This window comes from Hippoglossus stenolepis, chromosome 14 (genome assembly GCF_022539355.2).
Source record: "Hippoglossus stenolepis isolate QCI-W04-F060 chromosome 14, HSTE1.2, whole genome shotgun sequence".
Classification (NCBI taxonomy): domain Eukaryota; kingdom Metazoa; phylum Chordata; class Actinopteri; order Pleuronectiformes; family Pleuronectidae; genus Hippoglossus; species Hippoglossus stenolepis.
The window spans coordinates 17,017,070-17,041,666 of record NC_061496.1 but is presented as its reverse complement, the minus strand read 5'-3'; the positions used below and the strand labels follow the sequence as shown (position 1 = coordinate 17,041,666).

Here is a 24,597-nt window from a genome sequence, read left to right as displayed (position 1 = left end):
CATATTTTCATCAATGTTTATTTATGCTTTTATATATATATATATACACTAATTTGAGAAATCTGGGGTCTTGCATATCTCGAGAACTTTGCATCTCATTGGCTTCACACTTGGGATGTGTTTTATTTTGGGCCCAAGGAAGTGTAGTGTCAAATTTGGTGTAATTTAGACATGCGACACATTCAATATTAATAAACTTTGAATGAACACGTGACCAGTGCTCTGTATTAGTGGTGTCTGGGACTCATCAACATACAGGACGTTTTTGCTCACGGCAACACGCTGTTGTTGTGATGTGATAGAAGTGGGACAGGTAGGAAGGTAGTGTGATCATTTACAGTGCACAGAGAGTAGGAGGCTGATGTAACGACAACAGTGCGTTAACGAAAAGGGTAACGACAAGTGATTCTCCTGTTCGCGGTTCTGCGTACTTCTCTGAAGTTTGAAAAAACAGATGAACAGCTCTATGTGCAGCAGTGGTGATGCAGCTTCAGGGTTCTGTGGACTGGGACCAGCAATCGGTCTTTACTTGGGGCACCTCAGTTACTTCAGCTCACTGTTCCAGTTTCAGAAAGACCGCTTCAACCAGCATAACAACAGGACAAGCAATGAGCCCATCCCAGAAAGCTATCTCTAGAACAGGCACTGTAAATGGAACCATTTTTGGCATTTGGAATTCATTTTTCCAGATTTACCAATGAGCTCCACAAACCAAATTTCAGTCATTTCAGTTTTGTTGGTTATGGCATAAACCTCAGAGACAGATTTCTAACAACCTGGCAAAATTAAACCAAATCTGTCTGCATGGTTAGACACTGCCAGATTCTGGAAGTGAAAAAATATGTTTTTATCGTTTGGCTGCACCGTCCCCTTGAGTTTAAGCTGCATATAGTTGTTAGGGGGAAATTATGTTTGGCTTTGTCTTTGGAGTTGGTCTGAAAAGTCTGAATTTTTTTACTGTGCCAAAGTCTTTACTCCTCGGCTGCTTCTCTCCCTCATGCTTCATCTCCCTCCAGCCTCAGTCGGTGCTACACTGATGTCAGAGCCGCCTTGTCGTCAGACCTCAAAGGGAGATGGATGGACGACCTTACTTAGAGCTCAGCTAACTGCCTCCCGTTTCTCCTTAGCCAGAAGAGAAGCAGTTGCTGGAAGGAGAATCGATTTTCATCTCTCCTCTGGCTGATGGCAGTCAAATAGATATCAAGGGTGATTCTGCGGAGGGGAGAGGAATGGGGCCGAGAGGAGGGAGGAAGGCGAGGGCGGGAGGGAGAGGGGGTAAATCAGATCAAGGAGGAGAGCGCGGAGCAAAAAGAATGAGTAAGGGATTGAGAGATCATAGGAGGAAGGCAAACTTTGAGGATGGAAAGGGTGAAACGGTTCAGAGGATCAGAAACGTGGAGTCATGAGGGGGAATAAGAAAAGAAGTGGAGTGATGAGAGGAGAGGAGAGCACAGGAAAAAAGTAAGGGTTGCAGTGAGGAGAGGGAGGACGGGTGGCAGGAGGGTAATCACACAGGGAACTGAGGAAAGATGAGGGTGAGGGGCGGATGAAAGCTTCGAGTTGCCGGGAAGGGAGAGAAGCGGCGTCTTTCATGGGTGCTAGGCCGGGCCCGCTGTGATAAATGGACTGAGTGCCATCGGCGTCTCCCGTGTCACAGCACAGTCACCAGCCTCCTCTGTGGGCTGCTGGCCAGGCTGTAACTCTGCCAAGGTGATGTAAACCACCTGCCTCCTATCCTCATCATCCACTCTCTTCATATATCATCGAGCTGGTGCCCTTCTTCTATAACTTCACACTACTGTCTACACTCAGTTTTTTTTTTATTTATCGTAAAAATTGATTAAATGTTCATAATGTTCACACCATTAATAAAAATGTCTTTCTGCAGTGTCAAAGGAACATATGAAATAACTTTAATTATGAGAGGGTATTAGGAAGTGCAGCCAAGGGTATTCGCGTGTGGATTAATTTAGATACCTTCGCCAAATTAGGGAAGTTATATTTGTCCGATTGTTTGTATTTTTGTTAGCAAGATTACACAAAAACTACTGGATGTACTGTATTTCCATGAAACTTGGAGGAAGGATGTTGTGTTGATCAGGGAAGAACACAAATTTTGGTCTGAATACAGATCAGGGGGCGGATCCAGGAATTATTATTTTCACTTTCTTTAACATTGTTGGACAGGACGTTTTTTCTTTTACATTTTACTGATTTCCCAGGGAATAATTGATGGGTTTTGATGATAAAATTCCAGCAAATTCAGTTAACTGATGTCTAGGAGTGTGTGAGATGTAGTGCAGCTTGGGCCTTGTTAAAGGTATTCTCTGTTCTAGACTGCTGTTCTGGTTCTCTTTGCATTTATTAGAAAACAAAGATCACCTTCCCACACGCACGCACGCACACACACACACACACACTAAACACTATTATATGGACACAGGCCGTTCTTCTAAACCTGCTCTGATCAAAGCAGAGTCTGGAAGCACGACGTCTAATTGAGACGATGTGGTGTGGGAGGGGAACTTGGATGAAAGAGATGAGGTCATAGGAATATCTGGGTTCAATTTTGTGTGTGTACGTGTTTGTGTGTTTGCCTATTAGCCTATATGGGCTCTACTTCCTCTCAGGTGCTCATCAGAATAACTTTGTTGTCGTTGTTTCCCAGTAATTGTGTGAGTCCAAACAAGCGCACTTGCACTGAGGGGGGTTGCAGTGACTCAACTGTTATGTTCTAAGGTCGTTTTCCCACCTGCTCAGACCACATTTCATTGTAAAAATGTTAAACACTTCAGTTCGCAGATGTGCAAACACAGACCTCACTGGAGCGAATCGAAAAACAAGGAACTCTCTTCATCTGAGCAAACACGTGCAGCACAGTGTGTTAGTTCCACCTGCAGTTCTAAAAGTTTGAGGGATGCAGTGAAATACCCAAAGTGACGTGACGTTCATCGACTAATGGCACTCAGTTGAGAGCAAACGTCCGCCAAGGCCCCAACTGTCCCTTTAATTCAATCAAGCTGCACCAAATTTCACACAATCATGATATCGATCCCATAAATGTGCCTGATTCTTTTCATCAAAGAGGATCCGCACCAAAATTCGATGTGCTCTTCCCTGACCCATACCACCTCCTTCACAATGGGTGAACAAACGCTGAGTGTGGATTTTCTCCGCACCGTGGTTCTCCTTTCATAACCGCTTACGGCTTCTCCTTCACACGGTTCCTTGACCATCTGACGTGTTCCATGGAATAGTGGTTAGGAAAGGAGACTATTTGGACTTTTCAAAAGCACCCCCTGTTTTGCGGAAATCCATTCAGTTGTTTTTTTGGGTAATCCTGCTTGCAGATAAACAGGGGTGAAGATAGAAATAGGAAATATATATAATGACACAATCATTATATATATTTCCAGACATTTGGCTCAATGACCTTTTTCCCCTTCAGCTAATCTTGTGAACAGAGTAAACACACTGTGAAGCCAGCATACACACTGAGATATCAAAGATGCAGACGGAATACTGGTGCAACACTTTCTCTTTCATGTGTATGTTTTTTCATAAAATTTGGACATTGCAGTTGCATGAGCAACATCTGGCTTTCTTCAAGAGAGCGGCTGATAATAAGAGAAAAACACCAGGGAGATTGTCTGCCCTTTGAAACATGTTTGGCCGCTGTGGGGACGTGGTTTTGGATTCTGCACCAGGACATTTCTTGGCCCATTTGGGAAACTGTCAGATTTGACGTGACGGTAAATTAGTGACGTCTGCCCCGACTCCACCTGCTAGCATTTTATTCCTCCTAATAATTATTCTCATTACTCATACTCATTACATCTCTTTTTCTTAGTTTGTACAGTGCTGTGCCTTTGGTCTCTGTTATTGCAAAAAATTAGTTGGTGACATCCCTGTTTATACCCAGAGTTTGAACCAGCAGTCTAGCTCACGGGAAAACAGAGTCATTACTGTGTGTGTGTGTGTGTGTGTGTGTGAGTGTGAGTGTGTGTGTGAGCAGTTGTGTGCCCTCTACATTAGCAGGCTCTTCACAGTGGACGACTCAGTCAGTGTGACAAAGTGCAGCTGGATCTGTGCTGGATTTAGTTTTAATGATGTTTGAGCAGAACAAACTCAGCTGACAGAAATCACCTAACTAACTCTGAATGGCTCTGGTTTCTGTGTTTGTGTGTGTGTGTGTGTGTGTGTGTGTGTGTGTGTGTGTGTGTGTGTGTGTGTGTGTGTGTGTGTGTGTGTGTGTGTGTGTGTGTGTGTGTGTGTGTGTGCGTGTGTGCGTCTAAGTATTACTCATGCTGTGGGGACATAAATCTGTTTACAAAGTCACATTACTTGCCTTATGGGGACAAACAGCAAGTTCCCATTAGTTGGATCATTACATTTTTAAGTGAAGACATTTTAGGATAAGTTTAAGTTAAGGTTAGGGTAGGGTTTGGGTTAGGAAAGTAGTTACTATGGTTCAGGTTGTAGAAAGTCTCCAGGAAATCAATGTAAGTCAAAGTAATGCCCTCTGCAATCATGTAGTGTGTGTGTGTGTGTGTGTGTGTGTGTGTGTGTAGGTGTGTGTGTGTGTGTGTGTGTGTGTGTAGGTGTGTAGGTGTGTGTGTGTGTGTGTGTGTGTGTGTGTGTGTTGATAGGTTACTGTTTCTGTAAACAGCGTAATGAGTCCGATTTGGTTCAGGCGTCCACACGTGGTATAGGATGTCGGATCCACTTTCGGCAGGTTATCACGAAGTGTCGATTGGCTGCATGGCTTCACTTTTTCCAGGTCGTGACCCTCGCTGACAGGGGATCGGTTACAGCGTAAGCGTAGTCTAAACACTCTGTCAACGCTCAGCCCTCTCTCTTTTAATTTACTATGAGGGTCTCTAAATTCCAGAGAGAAATAGATTTATTTAGCTGCGACCCTGGTGCAGCCTCAAAAATGTCAAGTGCCTGAATCCGCCTGCAGCAACGTGCTAAACACTCTATTCACACTTTATTTTGCTGTTTGAGGCATTTTTACAGAAATTACTAAAATTGTGTTTGCACAGAAACTCATCAGCTAAAGTCAACGCTGTTAAACCAGCCATTAAACAGGAGTAGGCAGCGATGTGTGTGTGTGTGTGTGTGTGTGTGTGTGTGTGTGTGTGTGTGTGTGTGTGTGTGTGTGTGTGTGTGTGTGTGTGTGTGTGTGTGTGTGTGTGTGTGTGTGTGTGTGTGCGGTGTGGCTGCAGAAACATCCTGCTTCATCACATTCCTCTGTTGTTCCAACTCATCCCTTTCCCTCAGATCTGTTTCTCCCCTCTGTTGATAAAAGCAGAGTTTGCCTCTCAGTGAATGCATCCAAACCCCTCACTGACACACACAAGTGTTCACACTCGCACAAACCCGCTCGCCACCCGTTTCTTTTTCTTTTTTTTGCTGCGAACTCACTCAGGCATAATGACATGGCTTGTGTTTGCCACAGTGTAGCTACAGATGGAACCAATTATGGTGCTGTGAAAATATTTCGTGAAGTGAGGCACTGTTTTGACTGGTGCGACGGCGGGATGCAATCACTCAGAGGGCCACAGAAACATCAATGAGGCGAAGGCAAATTGGAGATTCCTTCTTGTGGTTGTCACTGGAGCGGATGATGGCCACCGCACGGCCAGGACGGTCTCGGCCTCTCGTTGTGACGGTCGTAATGTTGCCAGGAGCTTTGTGCAGGAGGGAAAATCTGTTGCCGAATTCACAGCCGCGGTCTGATCTAATTCCTGTCTAATTGCTGCGGTTTGGAGAGAGGCCTGAGTCGAGGAGCCCACAATAGCAGACACATTTCTTCTTATTTACATGGCAGCTAGTTACAGCGCTGGGTTTTAAGTCAGCTCGTGATAAATGCGTTGCCCTGTAGCGTGAACCCCAACAGAGAGACAGAGAGAGCGCAGGAAATGAGAATGAAAGCAAGGGCAGTTCATTTTTCTTCCTGTTTGATGCAGTCTCCTCTTTCAGACACAGAGAGGGCTCCATAACCTTGACGCCCCGGTCGTCCTGCCACCTCTCCTAACTCCCTCCGCTGTCACTCCTGCAAGTCACACACACATACCAAGGGTGCAGCGAGAGACGGAAAGAGGGAGGGAGTCGGAGAAAAGACGAGTAGAGATAGAGGAAGTGCGGTGTGGAGCTGAGCATCCCCCAGACATCGGGCTGTGCTGTAACTCACACATCTCTGCCACCCAGAGGAGTTTCTGAGAGGCTTGGAAAACAGAGTTGATCCCCTCAGTGAATACCGAGGCTCAGCTGATTAAATATGAGGACCTATGGTGCTTTATAGCAACTGACATGAATGAGTGTGTGTGAGAGTGTGTACTTGGGTAGAGGAAAAAGAGAGGTAAAATACTGTATGCGTGTGTGTGTGTGTGCAGTTTTTTAGAGTAAGGGGATGGGGAATTTTTTCTTTAGCCGGCTCTAAGAAGATAAGAATAGCAGCCTGTGCCTCTGGAAACCTTGTCGAGGTGCGAGGACTCCTGAAGGGCTTCAGGTCTTTCATCTGACTTCATCCTGCGAGTCCTCCCTCTGCTCCTCACATCTCCTTCCCCACAGCGGGGGCCTCAGAGAGAGCCTTAAAAAACACAGAGAGCCCGCTGCTGACCCCTCAGACATCCACAGGTTCCACTGATGCGCACGTGGTTGTGTGTCTGTACTGAGTTGCCATGTAGGACTGTGGGACTGTGGGTGACCAGGGTTGTACGCATACAGTAACTTTTAGTATTTGTATTTTACCAAAAAGTACACAAAAATTTGAGAAGTGAATCAGTGAAAACCAAGATACCCCCAGATTTAGCTCGCCACACGAGTGAACGAGGCCCAGTAACAACCTTGAGAGCTCAGAAAAAGCTTCAGGTTAGAAAAAAAGAAGAGAGGGTGAATGCAAATGAGCTGCTCATTATTTGTCTGTATTTTTCATTCCTCTTATTGGTTAAAAGTCTGCGGTTTTCTTCCTGGTTTCTTCTGAGAAATGTCTCGTGTTTTGATGAACCAATCAGGATTTTACAACATTAGAATCAAACTGTCAAAAGGGTGTTTGCTAATGTTACTGTTACTCAAATATGATGAAACCACACCCTCAACTTTTTAAACTGATAAACTCAAATATGGTCATATATACAACTAATGTTTAAACAATATTGATATTGCCGAGCAAGGGGGTGTCCTGAGCAGAAAATGAAGTCATAGAGCTTCTCTGTTCTTTGTTTTGGTATCCGGTTTTTGTTTACTTTCACCCATTTTCCGCACTGCGACGTCTTTCAGAGCAAAGAAAATGTTTTTCATTATGTCCTAAGATCCCATTTAAACATTCTTTGAGTAACGATCTGATCTTGTGTCAGACATATTAAAAAATACATCATATATATTGACATTCTCACTGCACAAGTGCTGGAGGCCTCACATCGCACCTGTGTAAAATTAATCCAGGATCCCGAGTGACTTCCAAACGGGTTATGTCTCAAAAATCATCTCACATACGAGTGTTGAACTTATTTTTTAGGTTAGAAACTTTCCTCCGTCAGCAGGTGAATGTAAAAACCAGCAGCACACACTCTGCATCATTCTGCTCAGTATTGGTCAGAAATCCAAATCAACAAACAAGAAAGAAAAGGTCTACTTTTATATAAATGATTTGAAAACACAATCAGGTTTTATTATTCAATGTTAGTGCCAGAGGCCACAAGCTCGACAGTTTGGAACCACTCCACCCATCAGCTGTCACAAAGACCAATCACACGTTCAAAGGATTTCTGATGAACACCAAACTGTATGAAATTAACTCCAGTGCAATTGTTGAAATTAGAATACTGTAAGTTTTTGTCAAAGACTAACACTGAGTCAAAATCAGGTGACTACTTTTTCAGAATATTGTCACAGTTTATGTTTTTGTGATCAAGTGATCCAATGATATGACAAAACCCTGACAGGGCCTGCTTTGCATAATGAGTTCTGTTACTTTTGATGAACCTATTTTGTTGCTTTGTGTTTGTACTGACGCATGTTTTAAGTTAAGTTAAATTTAGAAAGATGGACTTGTATCAAAAACATGAGCGTTGGCAAGACGGTATCTTGTTTATGTGTCTGCTGTCTGTGTGTGATAGGATGAATGTGTTGGATTATGTGATCCAGATGCTAGCCTCAAACAGAAGGTGTGTGTTCCTGTACGTATACTGTACCTTTGTGAGGACCATTTTAAGCATAGACCCTACAGAGTGGTGCCAGTGAGTGGTGCAGGCATTACATGCATTACAAATGTTAGGGTGAAGACATCCTTTGAGTTTAGCTTAAGATTTAACTTAAGGCTTAGGTCTGGTTTAGGATAAAGTTAGGTTAAGGTTAAGGTTTAGGAGTAGGGTTGGGTTAAGGTTAGCTCTAAGTTAACTCGTAACTCTAACTCTCTTCGTGTGTGTGAGAGAGAGAGAGAGAGAGAGAGAGAGAGAGAGATGGATGGATCAGACTATTAAAGGAACCCAGGGTTACATCACATAAACTGAAGCCACCGGCCAGACACTGGCATTTAAGGAATTTCGCTGACCTTTCACAAACACACACACACACACACACACACACACACACACACACACACACACACACACAACACCACACACACACACACACACACACACACACACACACACACACAAGGCATGATGAAGAGTAAGGGCCTGCGGCGAGTGTGTGTCCAGTGCTGAATAATAGTAAACCAGTGAAATGCAGGCAGACGCTGTGTAATGACTCAACAGAGAGTCCTGCAGCGTGACTTCCAGAGAACTGTAACTACCCTCCTCACGCACCACTGGGGCTTGTTTCTGTGTCCATCACCCAGGCAGAAATCGACCATGGTCAGTTCCCATAACTCCCTGCATCAAACAACACTTTTCCTCCTCTCCGCAACACATCAATAACACTACACCACTTTTTTCACATTCCCTCTCTCTTTCTTTTTTCACTCAATCACACTCTCTCTCCATCTCATTCTCTCTCACTTCATTTATTTGTCTCTTCCCTCTGACGCGTCCTCCCTGCTCTTTCTGTCATTGTCACTTCTCCCCTCAGCCACTTCCTATCTCTATCAAATCTTGAGTTTGTTGCCCGCGCCTCTGTATCGATCACCATAAACTCCCCCTCGGTTCAGGTCAGCCGACTGGTGCTGTGATTCTGAGCGATCGCTCTCGTTGCTCGGGATGTGTCCTGATGGCACGGTCCACCTGCGTGTCACAGCAGAGACATTTCATTACTCGCGGCCTGTAAATTAACCAAACAGGCGGGCGGCTGAGCGAATGGGGCGATGGCAAATTCAATCAGCCGCCAGATGGCGTGCAGCATGAGGCCTAATGGTTTAATCATTCTGTTAAACCTTTGGAAATTTGTATGGAGGCCAGCACTTCAGCGCTGGGGGTGTTAACATAAAAACAAATTGGCATGTGTTTTCAGCTGGTGGGTGTATTGTATAACACCGTACATGGTTCTGATGTGATGTATGGTTGTAGCATGTGAGAGAGATTAAGTTGAAATTGCCTGCTTCATGATTTGGGAATGAGAGACCTGAACCCTCTGGGCAGATCGTTAACGCTATGCGGACCTGTGCTCCAATTTATTGCCTGTGTCATGTTTGTGAATATTTATTATTGCTCCCCATGTTCTGCTTTTGCTTTGCACCTGAAATGAGAATATCAATTACCTAATGAAAACACCAGCCCACACTGCGTCCCCTCATAGAATATAGAGGAAAAGCATAAAAACTGCACCCTACTGAGAAAGCGTTTTTCTCCACACATGCACACAGCTCTCTCTGGAACACAATTTATTTCTTCGCAGTTTTCACCACCGCCCAGTTGCTTTGTTTTGACTGGACGCTGCTGGAACTGCAAACAGTCTCCCCCGCGATAAGCCGCCTTTTGCTGCAGATTGACCAGATCGGGAAAACAAGATGTCCTGATATAACTGAATCCACAGATTTAATGAGGAACATTCCTCACAGCAACACATGTGCAAAGGTTGTGAAGATAGAAAAAACATTTATGGGAAACAAAGGAGAAGAAAAAAAACATCCTGTAGCTTTTGATTACATGGCAACAGCAGGGAGTCAGGCCCCTCTGCTGATTTTAACACATAGCTCTCCCCCAAGCAACTCCAGCCTTACCTCATTTACCCCAAGCAGAGACGTTTCTGTGAGCACAAGATGGAAAGGAAGCCAAAATGAGGAAAGTGGACATGAGTTAAAGTCAAACTACACAGGGCAACTAGAGGGAGAGAGCGAGAGGTGGAGGAGAGGGATGTATATGCTGCATAAGAGTCGTGCAGGTATGTGATTATTCATCAATCATTACAAAACTTGACTGCAGCCAGCCGAAGGCCTGATCTGCCCTCACTAATAGACCTGCAGCCCGAGACCTGAATCTATTAACTGCAGGGTTTTTTGGAAGAGATTTTTATGGAATTTTAATTGCAAACACATGGCTGCTGCGCATGAATGTTTTAACATATTGATCATTCGGGTTGCAAGAGAGACATGTCTGACTGTCCCTCAGGAGCCAAGAAAGAGGGGGAGTATTTTTCTGAAAATATATATTTATCTTTATTTTACTTTGGAGTCTTGCAAAGCTTTGCAGCAGCTTCCCTCAGCCATACTCTGGAAACGCTGTCAGGGAGGGACCGTAAACGCTTTTACAATCAGCCCCAAAAGTAAACACGGTTTTACGAGCAGACTAGTTTCAGTCCAAGTATGGAGTTCTGCAGCATTTGTGCCTCTTTCTTTCTTTTTTTTTACGCTTTAATTCATTCCCGGTGATCATGCTGGTGTGAGCTTCACAGTTCGCTACGACGTTTGGTGTATACTGTGTGTGTGAAAGAAAGAGAGAGATGCAGTAGAAGAAAAAGTGGGTGAGATTCAGGCTATAGTGTATGTGTTGAAAGAAAAGTAATAGGAATGATAAAAAGAAAAAATGAGTCAGACAGCAGGAAGGAGAAGGATATCTAAAAACAAGAAACAAAATACTGCCTGCAGTCTTTCAACAGAGGCAAAGGAGAAAAGGATAATGAGCAAAATCACTGAGCCATGGGTGCAGCAAGTGTGTGTAGCCTCCTATTAACACACTCACATTCATACGTCTATAAACACTCATTCACACCGCGGCGCACATGCTTCGCCACGTGCGTCCTTGCCATCACTGCTTGCATAAACACATTAACATGCAGGGAAATGGTGGATTTCGGAAGATGAAAGCCGCTCAGATCAGCGGCGTTACGCTGACACAGTCGTAACCTATCAAGCTCAGAAGTGTGCACTCGTGGCATCGACAGGTCCGCCGGGATGATGTGAAGTCTCTTTGTTCTGTTTTGATGTGCCGTGTTTCTAATAATTCCAGCCCTTAAACTGCATAAAAGTTGCCCCCGCCTGGCTTTTGATTAACGAACTTATCGAACTGTGGGCAGCCTCAAATAGCTCCCAAATTAATTCATTAACATCTAAAAATATGAACACCTACAGACAGTAATTAAAGGAGGTGTAGGAGGCAAGCAGGTGAAACATGCTTCTTGAGGCCATTTGGATGGCCTGGTGATAGTTCTTTTTAATAACCAGAATGGCGCTCAGTGGAGCGTGTACCTCCGCCACGGTCGAACGATCCTCACTGTCTAGTTCTTATAAAAGTAATATATAAGAAAAAAATAAGTGGTCTGATTCGTCGGAAAGCGTAGTTGGTTGTTTTTTGCATAAATGGAGCGACACCTGCGAGCTAGGTCAGGCAGCCAACTCGAGCTGTGCTGCTCCAATCATGTGACCTGCACCACGTGACATACCTCACTCTCCACAATCCTCTATAATACACACCCATCTATCAGGTGGTCTATTTAAGCAGAGAAAATTTCCCATCACTCCCTTTGCTTGCCACGCTGCTGCGTCAGTATTGCTGCCGGTTGCTTCAGCCCCTCCAGCACCCCAGCATCCACCTGTAGGCTCCGACGGGGGGGTTACAAGTATTTCCTCATCACTCCTATCATATCTGTGTAATCATATCGGTGGGAGTGATAAAGTTGGAGCCTAGACGCCAAACACTAACATGTTCTACTGTTGCAATAAACGTTTAAACGTGAGTCGTCTGACTCACGTTTAAACGTTTAGATGAAATTATAACCTCCTTGGCGGAGGTACCTAGAAGTACAGCGCATACTTCGCACATGCACACCCTAAAAAATATCTGTCCCCTAAATACCTCTGATATTTCATCATGACCCATAGATTATTCCCTGGGAAATGGTGAAAAATGATCACATTGTTAAAGAAAGTTGGGAAAAAAATCCGGAATGTGCCTTGTTGTCTTGACCCACTCCAAAGTTTAATGGAGCGACACTCTCAATCTTGTTCAGGCCGTGACCTCGAGCTGCATTGGTCCAATCATGTGACACTCTCAATGCCTCACTCTCCACAATCCTCTATCATATACACCCTCCAATGGAGGCGGAGTATTTAAGCTGCAAAGATTCTCATTTCCATGATCTTATTTACGTAGTTTTGTTCATCAAAAATATGTTGAATATGTTTTTTTTCCTATTTCCTAACTTTCAAAATCCATTGACCCCTGAAATTTATCTCACAGCCACTTAATGGGTCCAGACCCCCCAGGTTGGGAGCCATTGGTCTAGATACTCAGATTTAACTTGTTCACTCGTGTGATGCTGGACTGTTCCCAGTTTTCAGCCGTGACTGTGAGGAGAACAGAAGTATCATGCGCCACAGAAACGATGGCTGAACCTTGGGAAATTAGACCCACCCTGTAATAAACAGTGATTATCTCTTGGATGCATGTGTCTAATCAAGATCATTATCACTGGTGGTGGGTTGAGAAATGATCTTCTCCCCCTTCATCTGACTGTCTCTTTATCTCACGCACACACACTTGTTCGCGGCGCTGTTGTCAAAAGTGCTGCCAAAGCGCGCGCATGGGCCGAGCAGATATATGCCGTCGCGTGCCAGCGTTCTGATCAAGGGAAATGTTTAACAACTGGCGTGGAGCTTGCAGGGCTTTTCATTAATTTCCCCCTACTCACCGGCAGAATGGAAGGAGGAAGGGGGGGGTCAGAGATGAGGGTGGAAGACATGAGAGAAAACTTCGAGGCAGCCACGAAAAAATCCCTCCGATCAGTAATGACCACAGATGTAGCGTTGGCACAGTCACGGAAACATTCGCTTGTAGCTTTATTATCACATTTGAATGTGCAAGAACTTGGGTTGATTCTAAAGTGTGTGACTAAAAAAAAAGTTTCTTCGCTTCGCTTATGAATTTTTAAGCTATTACTCCCATCATGCCGCCACCCCCGGTGATCAAAGAAGTGGTGGGTAAGAGAGGGAGAGATACGGGGAGAGGATTAACGGCTCACAGGAGGATTGGAGGGAGGGATGGAGTTAGAGGATGAGGAGCAGATGACTGTGGAAGAGAGACAAAGGAAATCAAAGAAAAATTGAAACGGTGCATGAGCTCCTTTGTGCTTTGAATTTGACAGTTGACTGGTGCAAACGTATATATACACAAATATCCTCTCACTGACACAGCCGTTCCATCGTGTGTGGTACAAACTAGGTCTCTGTTCCCCTTCATATCCTTTTGTCCCTCCTCTTCAGCGCTTTAATCCACCCTTTTCTACTCCTCATCTTCTCACCTCTGTTGGTTCAGCTCTCCTCTTGTTTCACATCATCCCTCCAACATACATAAAATAATTCCGTCTCCTCTTCCTCTCCCTCCTCCTACTCCTTTCCTCTTCTCTTCCTCCTCTTCGTCGCCTTTACTCTTCATCTCCCTCTCCTCTCCTGTTTTCTTCTTTCTTCTCCTCTCCTCTTCTTCTCCTCCTCCTCCTGTCCTCTCCTCTTCCTCTTCATCTCTTCATCCTTTCCTCTCCTTCTCCTTTTCCTCTTCCTATTTTCTCCTTCTCTCTTTCTTCCTCTTCCATACCTCACCCTCTTCCTCCTCCTCTCATTTCCTCTTACTCTTTTCTCTCCTCTTTCTTTCCTCTCCTCTTCAATTTATTTTCACTCTTCCTCCTATTTCGTCTCATCTTCCTCTTCTTCTCCTCCTCATTTCCTCTCTTCTTCCTCTCATTGTCCTTTCCTCTCTCCCTCTTCCTCTCCGTCTGCTCTTCTTCCTCTCCTTCTTCCTCCTCCTCTTCCTCTCATTGTACTTCCCTCTCTCCCTCTCCCTCTCCCTCTTCCTCTTCCTCTACTCTTCTTCCTCTCTCCTTCTCTCCTTCTTCCTCTCCCTCTCCTCTCATTGTTACGCTTTAATTGGAGCTGGAAGCCTCGAGACAAGCAGCTCAATGTGCGTCAGGCTGACAGGCAGAGCCGTTGGCTTCTATTAAGCTTTAATAAGTGAGCAGGATTGGAAGAGGGAGAGAAGGAGCTGAAGGGAGGAGAAAGTGTGCAAGCTACTGTCACCTCTCTGTGGGATGCAGAGGAGCCCGTCTGCTGTCACACAAACGCATAAACACACACACACACACACTACCAAAATCATCCAGCATCTCATTTTCAGCTGCTTCTTCAGTTTATTGCCAGAGGCTGAAAAATTATTTTGTGAATCTAAAAAAGAGTTTTATGTGCGAGATAACAGAAACTGACAAAATAATTTCAATATCTGAGCGTCCATGTCAAAGAGAGAGAGCTGAGGAAGTGTGTTTTACAGAAATGCACACACAGCCGAACACTACTAACACACACACACACATGTCAATGCCTCTCCTCCGGCATGAAGATGACAGCAGTATTATTTCACCGTGCCGAATTTAATCTGAAGTGCCACACAGCGACCCTGGACCACAGCTGAGGTATAGATGTGAGATGGAATATCTACAACCTCTGCAGCTGGGTGCTGCGAGAACAATTCCATCTGTGATGTGTGTGAGAGAAAGTTGTGGTTTTCCCCCCCCCCATCATGTTGCCTTCTTGTTATGAATTTTTATGCGGTTGCGGCGCTTCGTTTTTGTTTACAAAGTCATCAAGGCTGTGGTTTACTGAAAAAAAATAAACATCCAGCCATGAATCAATTCATTTCCTGACTCCTTCAGTGTGTGTGTGTGTGTGTGTGTGTAAACTACAAATGAACATGCTGGAAATGTAACCTCCAAATGCCTTTCTTTGCGTCGCAAATGCTGCCCCCACCCAAAAAATGCCCCTATTACCGACGAGAGGAGCAATAATGAAATTGAAGCTGGCAGTCGCTCCAAACTGAATATTGGCCTGAAACATGGAAATAAATACAGCAGGAGTGTTTAGGCAGCGGCATGTTTAGGCTGCTGCAACAAAGATGCCAACAATGTGTTCAAGGAGAAAAAGAACTTCCAGTGAGCGAGTGCCAAAGTCTATATAAACACAGAGGAACATGGCTGCTTACATTAATACACAAAGACTAAAAGGACGTCTGCGCTGGTTAGCGTGTGTGTAACCATAAGCTGGTTGTGCGACATTGGAGGAATGAAGTGAGGAGGATATATTACGTTGTGAGATCCAAATTATGAGCTGCCATCTGTGTGCCGAGCAAATTTTGAGATACCGAGCAATCAAGTTTTTACATCGTGTTGGGTGAAAACCAACCTCCTGAATAAATATTAATATTCTGTTAAATAAATACTTTGAAATGCAAAGCTAAAGCCTAATGCAAAGACCAACCTCAGGATTATTTTTAACGATAAATCATTCTGAACCATCCAATTTTAGCCCAAAATATTAGATGGAAATATATTATCCTAGGATTAATATTCATGAGGAGTAATACACTAATTGGAAGAAGAGCAAAGACAAATTTAAAAGGAAACCTATTTACATCAAACGAATGGGGAAAAAAACACATTTCAATTTAATATTATATCCGATCCTGTTGATAAAATGGGATCTCTGTTTATTCAGAGGGGTTTATCTGAGGATGAACTGAACTGAACTGTGCATGTCACATCATTAACAGTCTGTAACTAAGCCTGTGTCCACATGTATCATTGAGTTTATTGGATTGGTGAGAAAGGACTAATTAATGCTGAAAAGGACATTGATTGACCAACAAGCCCAGTTGATTAACGCCAGGTTTCAGTCAATGGAAACTGCAAACTGGCCGAGAGGGAGGACTTGCATCGATTGTGTCAAGGATCCATTTTTTTGAGTTATAAGAAGAAATTGTAAGTGGCAAAGGATTGATGAATAGTTTCACCTAATTTTGGTCATTTGCTTCCTGGACACTTTAGAGTGCAGTGACACTTCAAGGCCACAGCGCAGATTTCCTGGCTGTGAAGCAGCTGTTTGAATAAAGAAAAGACAATTTGTGAGGTTTTACCTGAGGCTGTGTTTTTCTATCGGTGATATTTGTAGCCATGCTAGCAACACGTCTTCAGTGATGGGGATGCTAGTCCACCACCAGCTGACTGACTTTGATGATCCCTGCCTTTCTTTTTAGTTGAACTGGCACTAAAAAGTAAATGGGTTGCCATAAAACTTTGTAAAGCAACATGACAGGTACCTGAGGATTTTGTTCACTTGACGAATACCTTGACTTTTCATCCAGGGTTAGGGTTATAGCTTTCTATCCTGTCTATGTGTACATGTGATTGACACAACGTGAGGTCATATTTATTTTTAAAAGTGGAACAGTTTTGGAAAATAAATAAAGACTTGGTGTGCAAAGTCCTTCAGGTTAGTCGGGAGGGTTAAACCTGCCGTAAGGTCAACATTTGTCCAGTACTGTGATCCCCTTATCTTTTTCCTGCTCTTTTATATATATACATATATATATTATACAACTTAATGTGCTTTTTTATATTGATACACAATTTTTTTGTAAAGCACAGGTAACAGCTTCAACTGAAAGAAAATTACTTTTTCTTTAGTAGCTGTGTCATTGTACTTACTTTAAACCAGATTCAATGAATAGATTGGTCTGTGGTTAAGAGTTGTGAACTGCCCTTTTAATGTGCACGCGAGCACCTCCGGCTGAGCACTGCAGTTCAGCTCTCTCCCACAGGGTTTAAGCTGCCATTCCACAGCTTAATGTCAACGTGTAGACTGAACCATTATTATACAAAGCCACAGGCCACATTAATTAACCACCAGGCTGTCTAATACAAGAGCGCCCGCACCACAACCGACTCCATTTGTCCCCATTAAAAATGAATTTGTCAGACAATAAAGTATGTTTGTTTAAAAAAGTGTTCTCAGTACTTTAATGTTCACTCTATTTCTTCTTCCTGCCTCTTTTTCTGCTCTGTGTGTAAATGACTGAGTGGGTCCCAATGTCTTTTAATGACCTCCATTCATTTTCTGCGAGAAAGGATTTATTTTGCTGTCCTTGTGGAGACAGTCCTCCCTCCCTTTCGCTATTGGTGTTGTAAGTTAACAGCCATTACTGTTTGTCTAAGGCCCCAAATGTTCGAATTTGCTTCAGGCAACTTCTTCTCTGTAAAACCTCGTTCTTTCATCTGCTTTTCTCCAATCTGCCTCCCCTGGCACATTTTCATTGTGTTGGTTGGTGTTGGTCCCAGGAGCTCACGCAGCAAAGAACAACGTCTCTGCTGGCATTTTCCTAATTGATCCATGGCAGCTGTGGTTTGGTTGTGTTCATATCCTCAATAATTCATAAAACAGTTATCTCCAAGAGACTACATCACATGTTCTTAATGAAACACAGAAATTCACGGTCTTGTAAGGTGACTTATGTTCATCATTACGTTCATTTGTGGAGACTTCGGCATATAGATGCAACAAGGAAGAAATACTGGCATAGTTATCGGAGCAAAAAGCAACACGTCTACCACATATTGATTGGAAGTATAATAGATTTTCATGGTTTGAAAACGTTTACGTTATTAGTCTGTGTTACTGCCAGACATGGAATCTAACCCTATAAAGCTAATGTTGTGAAACATGCTAAGGTTGAAACCTATTCTCAATCAGGAAGGCAGTTATTACAGAGATTAAAATCACAATCCACTTTATTTAATGAAGGCAATTAGGCCAAAGATACCTTGGCTGGAGAACACACAACCATTCCCACCCACAGAGTGGAGAGAGAAAATAGGCCACTCTTTCCATTTGTTAACCCACATGTTTAATACAGGAAATACTGACGCTGCCTCGATGTTTCCACCAGCTGACCAATAATGGGTTTTATTTGTGGTTTCTCTCTTTGCAGGGATGCTGCTCCAGGAGAGTTTCATCGAGGAGCCTGACGGCCTGGTGTCTGTGAACCTGCTGGTGGTGTCTGCAGTTTCAGCCTTTGCAACAGGAGCCGTCCTCTCTGGCCTCACCGTCTGCTGGATAATGAGTCATCGCCACCGCCACTCCCGCAGCTCTGGAGCTAACGGCGCCCGCCGCAAAAGTGACAAAGAGCAGAGCATGCTGGGACAGGGGCGCAGCGGCTCTGTAATGAGCGTAACGCGAACCAGCGGCGGAGAGAGGCGGCGGTCGCAGGCAGACAACCCCTTTGTCACGCCCAACGGCTGGCCTAAAGGAGAGATGGATCCGGGATTGTTGCCGACCCCGGAGCAGACTCCACTGCAGCAGAAACGGGGCATGCATCTTCCGGACACTGACTGGGACCAGAGCCAGACCTTCCTTACCGCTGTGGGGACGCCCTGCCCCAATAACTCTGTCATCTACCTGAGCTCCAAGTACCTGCACGGAGGTGGAGGGGGTGGAGGGATGGTTCGGATAGAGGACACAGGGGAAGTTGTGCTGCCCCTGCACACAGAGCGCCAGCGCTACCTGATCTTAGCCACCCAGAGAGGGGAACACGGTGGCAGCCGTCCCAGTGGCACCCTGAGGAACTCAGCAGGGGAATATATCTACCCCGCCACGCCACAGGACTCCCCCGACAGACGGAGGGTGGTTTCCGCTCCCACGCCCCACATGGACTATGGGGAGCCCCGTTGGAGTCACGAGGTGCTCAACTACAACAGCAACAATGGGGCGCCCTATCACGCTCAGCGCCAGGGCCTCATCAGGCCAGACATGCATGGGCCTCGAGGGCTGGGGGAACTGGCTGACTTCAGCCATCTTCTAGTGAAGAACATGGGAGAGCGTGCCCCTAGTGGCCAGTGAGGTGAAGTGTCAGAGCCCTGACACCAAACTCTCTCTGAACGCTCATTCCCTCCAACAGTAAACTGGAAGAAGTCAACCCCTCAGACTCACTGTCCCAGGTCCAACCTTTCCCTGTCTGTCCTCTCTCACTGTCATTCAATGTTCAATGACGTCATTCAGCCGACTGAAGAGAGAGACGGAGAGAACAGAAACAGAGAGAGTTGAAAAGAGGAGAACGCTCTCCCTCACGTCTCCGTTCGTCTGCTCTTAATCTGAGGCGCACCCCTCTACTCTGTTTGTGGAATGGCCAAGAGAGTGTGACTTTGACACCACAGGACAAACAGTGCGGCACAGAGAGGGGTGTAAAAGGAAGGGGAATCTTCTAAAAAAGACTGTTTGGAGATTTAAATAAGAAGACAATTTCGCTTGTAGCGCCAAATGTGAAAGATCTCCCTCCACCATTTTGTTCACTGTTTTGACGCCATGGATCTTCTTTGGGTGTGAAATTTTTGTTTCTGCCTCTTTTTTTTTCTGTGCCAGTGGGCATCCAGCAGAAAACAATGTGCTTTACTCTGGATTTCAAATGAGACAGACACTGTTGTAGCCGTGCCAGAAGGCAGTGACTCTCAATGAATCCTGCAGTGTGTGCGTCTGTGTGTGAATCTGACTGTGTGAATGTGTGCGGTCACGACAACCCCAACCAGTGTCCTGTCCAAACTGTGAAGAATAACTATATATTGAAGTTTCTGTAAACAATCACAGAGAGATAAATGTATTTTATTATGTGTCTCTGGATGTGTTAACCAATCAGACGGGTGGGTTGCTGAAGGGTTGAGTAATTTTTTTGTGATTCCCAGTACCTCATGAGCAGCACTGGACAGAGCCATGATGAATTGAAAGAGAGCAATAATGAGCAAGAAACATATACGGATGAAGATAAAGCCAATTTAATTTGATATTTTTTTATGATACTAGTTTTCTCAGCAAAGCAAGCTAAAGCGTAGAGACGTCAGGAAGAGCAGGGCGCTGGGGAAAGGAACAATATCTCCGCTCCATTCTTCTCTCCCTCGCTCCCTCTCAGTATGCCTGGGTCTGTCTGACCTGACCTGAGGCCTCCCTGGGCTCTACAGCCCATTTGAAAAGGGGGGAATGTGAGCTGTGGCTGTCTGGCTGTCTGACTGAGGCTCTGAGGCTCGGCCGCTTGGGACCTACATTCAGCCTCTTCTGCCCGACACTGAGCCTCTTTGTGCCCCAGAAGCATGAGGAGACTGCGGCAACAAATAGCCGTTAAGAGTCAGAGACCTAGCCCAGAACCACAGCCTAGCAGAATATCAATGAAGAGGACAGCGGCTCCATCCGTCATGTGAGATGTACCGACCGGGCCCGGGCATCTCTTAATGCTTCACCCAGTTGCCAGGATAGGGAGGAGCTGAGGGCTGGAGCGGGGGCTGAGGCCAGGGTTGGGGCACTGCTAACGGTCACAATGGTCATCCCTTGTGGTTTTATCCCTTTCTGTCATTCAGTGTGTTTCCCAACAAAAGCGGGATAAAGAACACAGATGGGCATGGGTATACTTGGGTGTGGAGTTACTCTTTCTCTCCGTTGTCTTTTGATGTTTTCTGTTTTATGTCCGTTCTCATCCGTTCTTGATTCAGATGTAGATCCAGAGATAGTTTTAGTTCATCTGGGTCACAGTGGTTGTTTTGTGTGTCTGCGTGCGTGTGTGAGTCTCTTAGGGCTTGTATCCACGAATGTGTTGCTCATATTGAGTGTGAAAAAACCTGCTTTGATCAAATTTATTGTCATCCTCACCCTCCTTCTTTTCTCCGTTGAGTCACTTTTTTGTGTTGTGCAGCAGCTCTTTGCTTGACATTCACAAATCTGTGATAACAGTGTCACAGCCTGGGATCAGTAAACGCTATACAAAATACTCAAACCATCACACAGTGCACAAAGATGTGCAGATAAGACAGAGGTTATGGGCTGTGCTTTGTTGAAGGGACAGATGGCAGATACCAACATTATAAATTATTAAGTACAAAAGCTAGGGCTGAGAGTTTTTCTGAAACTAATGCCAATATGATATGACGCCTTTGAGAGCAAACATATGTTTCCACAAAACCCTGTTTTTCATTTAAAGCAAGTCTGCGTTGCTTTGTATTTTGTTTTTGGCTTTCGGCTCTGGTTTACTGACCTGTCATGAAACATTCACTCTCACAGATCTTATCAGGGTCGTTTTTGGCCTCATCAGGCAGCTGTTTTCAACAATAATGCTTCAATGATCAACGCTACCTGGCAGCAGCAACAGACAGTCAAAGTCAGTGACTAGCTAGTGGACATACTTGAACATTTAGCAGCTAAAAATGCAGATCCAGAAGTTGGTAGAGACCAAAAATGGAGCTAAAAGGAGAGTGAATATGAGACCTCCATAATTAGGTGAACACACGACTTCAAATGAATGATATTGTTGAGAAACAGCCGTATGCCAACACATTAGCCTCATGGTTCTAAAATGTCTTCATATCTTTTTTTCGCTGCCCCCAAGTGGCCAAAAGTCTGTTAATGTGCATTTCATGTAGAAATATGAAGGCTGGGTATCATTTGAAATGTTTAAATTCTAAGGCCGATATGATTAGGAACAATACATTTATCAATACCTTGTGTTGAGAAAAGTGTTTCGCCAAAATACTTTTTAACGCAAGGAGCCAAAGCAATGGAGCGTTACACACTGTCTTAAACGCAGTGTAAATTCAACCATGATTAGATGTAAATCAAGAACTGGCCAATCCAACACAAAGTTAACAAGATTGTAATTCCGACCAGACATTTGACACCGGCTGACATTTTGCATTTTGCTTTTGATACCCAGCCCTAAAAGGTAGGCAGCAGAGAGTGTGAGGTGCAGCAGTGAAAGAGATTTATGAAGGCAAGGACAGAGGAGGAGGTCAGGCAGGCGAGCACGATGCTATTGCATTACCGCCTCTCCACATTAGAATTGTGTATTCTTTACACATTCTACCCCGAAACAGGTCATTAGTATTGAGGATAGTGGGCTTTCCACCAGCCCGGCGCCTCATCTCTGTCTCTCTTTATCTCTCTCCCTGTCTACCCGTCTCTGCCATGGCCTGCGTTATCTGTGTGTGTGTATGTGTGTGTGAATGAGGCCTCTCTGTCTCGGCCGGTGTGCGCAGCCAGCCGTGTCCTCGCTCTGCATCTCCTACGGTGTTTCACTAAACATGCTTGATTAGGCAAAGTACATTCCCGGCCCTCTAATGGCCTGATGAGCCCCTAAGAAGATTACTACAGACACATCAGCCCTGAGAGGGAGGTGCACGTTCAACCAGCTCTTACCCCTCCACTAACCACCAACCACACACACATGCATGCATGCGTACACACACACACACACACACACACACACACACACACACACACACACTTTGCAGGGCCCTTTTACCAAATACGGGACGCAATTGAATTAAGATCAGAAATAAAAACTCACGCTTGAACTGGCCCGACACTGGCTGGTTCTAGGAAAGGTACAGTACACGATGCTATCTTACTGACTGCGTAATTTGATTACCTTAGTTCGACATTATGGGGCATCTAAAGAATTCAGATGTAACCACATGCAGGTCATTTCTGTTTATTAAAGCCATCATCCTCCCTCTTCTTTTTACTTACTTCATGTCATTCCAGTTCCTCCTTTTTACAACAGCTGCACTTTGTCCTCTTCCTCCGCTTGCCCTTTTATTCTTAACAGACTCAGACTTTCTCTCTGCACACACACACACACTATATCCCTTTCATCCTGTTTATCACTTTTAAAGGTTAGCTGGTTAATTTACTGAGCTGGTGACATAAGCAGAAATCAAAGTAATTCACAAAAAACTGCTTTATTTCACATCACATCTTTTGTTAGACATTTTCAAAGCCGCTCTCATGGTAAATTGCTTTCCTTTGCTTTTTTTTTTTTGTCCCCTGCCTCTGCACACACACACACACACACACATTAAATTCCCACCCACCCCTCATGACCCAGCCTATGTGTGTGTATTGTTATGTTTGTGTCTGAAGAGACCATGCCTTCGTGTGTTGGGGTTGTTTATGCCGTGTGGCCCAGTGATGCGATGCCCCCCCCCACAGCCAATAACTGCCATCTCGCCCCGCAGTGCTCCGCTGTACTGTACTGTATGTGCTCTATGCCCTAGAGAGAGTCCAGAAACGGAGCCTGACTTATATTAAACCCACCATCCATTGCAGCGAGGAGCAGTGACATGACACTGCTCCTCTCCAAGTCAACATCCAAGCGAAAAAAGCACAAAAAAATCTGAAAACAAAATCAACATTTGCATTTTTGTAAAATTGTAGATCTATTTAGTCCGCACTGATCATCTTTGTCATGTTTGTTTTTCTATGGTTTGTTTCTGTGGTAGATATTTTGTTTGAAATTATATGGGATATTATTGTATATGATTTCAATTTCAATTCTCTGGTGTGCTGGATTTGATGACATCATTGAAGATGAACCTGATGACTATCATGATTGCTGTTGTGTTGACAGTGACAATGAAGCAGTACTGTGAGCAGCGCTGAGCTCTTGTGTTTGGACGCTGAATCTAAGGTTTATAAAGAGACTTCTCTCCCGTAGAGTGGAGTCTCCTGCTACTGTGAAGGACCCCGCTGCCCTACAGCTCTGGCCAGAGTCTGGCCCGCCGTCGGCCCGGGTACCTCGGGGCACAGTGTCATCAGATGACAACACATGTTCCTACTACGTGTACATAACCTTGATGCTTACATGTAATTAAAGTGCCGTAGCTGCATGACGACACAGCCTCTGTGTGTGTACAGAAGTAGCGACGTGTGAATTTGTACAGTACATGCAATTGTGTGTGCTTGTGTCCGCAAAGAAAATCTGTTTGTCGTCACGCGAAGAGCAACATGTGCATGCACCCTCCGACAACTGCACAAAGCACACATACATTAGACACATACACAAACACACTCCAGCAGTTGTTCTCCATTCTCCACGTTGTCCTGAGCTCTGCCTGTCACTCCGCATGGAGACTTTGCTCTATGTCAACTTTCTTATTCTAATAAACCACTCAGACATTGAGGTCTGCTCATTGAGTTTATTCTTTTTTTTTTGCTTCTTTGTAATTTCCCATTAGCAGTAAAAGACTCAGCATACTTACTTAATGAAAAGGAAAAAAAGATTTGTCTGCTATCTCCTTGAGTTCCTTAATGGTGGAGGACATATTCAGATACAAGTAGTTCAAGTAAAAGTAGCAACAGCTAAAAAAAATATGTACTTCACACTAACTCTACCAATACATGGCAATGTATTGCAAGAGATTTTACTTCATTTTCAGGACTCTCATTATATATGCTCTTCTGTTTCATAATACTACTATCAAAATGTGAAGAGAGAAAGGCTGGTTGCCTGGTTTATTATTAAAATTGCTGTTATTATTTTTCTTTTTTGTATGAATCTAATGTGGGACCAGTGGGGGGTCAAAATAGTA

General features: G+C 44.4%; 1 protein-coding gene across 1 annotated transcript in view; it reads left to right on the top strand.

Moving 5' to 3' along the window:
- Nucleotides 1-24,202, top strand: part of sema6bb (sema domain, transmembrane domain (TM), and cytoplasmic domain, (semaphorin) 6Bb) — a 135,873-nt gene extending 111,671 nt beyond the window's left edge. Inside the window, exon 17 of the mRNA XM_047343081.1 lies at nucleotides 18,186-24,202. Coding sequence (XP_047199037.1) covers nucleotides 18,186-19,093 — 908 coding nt within the window. The 3' untranslated portion in view covers nucleotides 19,094-24,202. The remainder of the gene's footprint in view (nucleotides 1-18,185) is intronic.
- The last annotated feature ends 395 nt before the right edge of the window (nucleotides 24,203-24,597 follow it).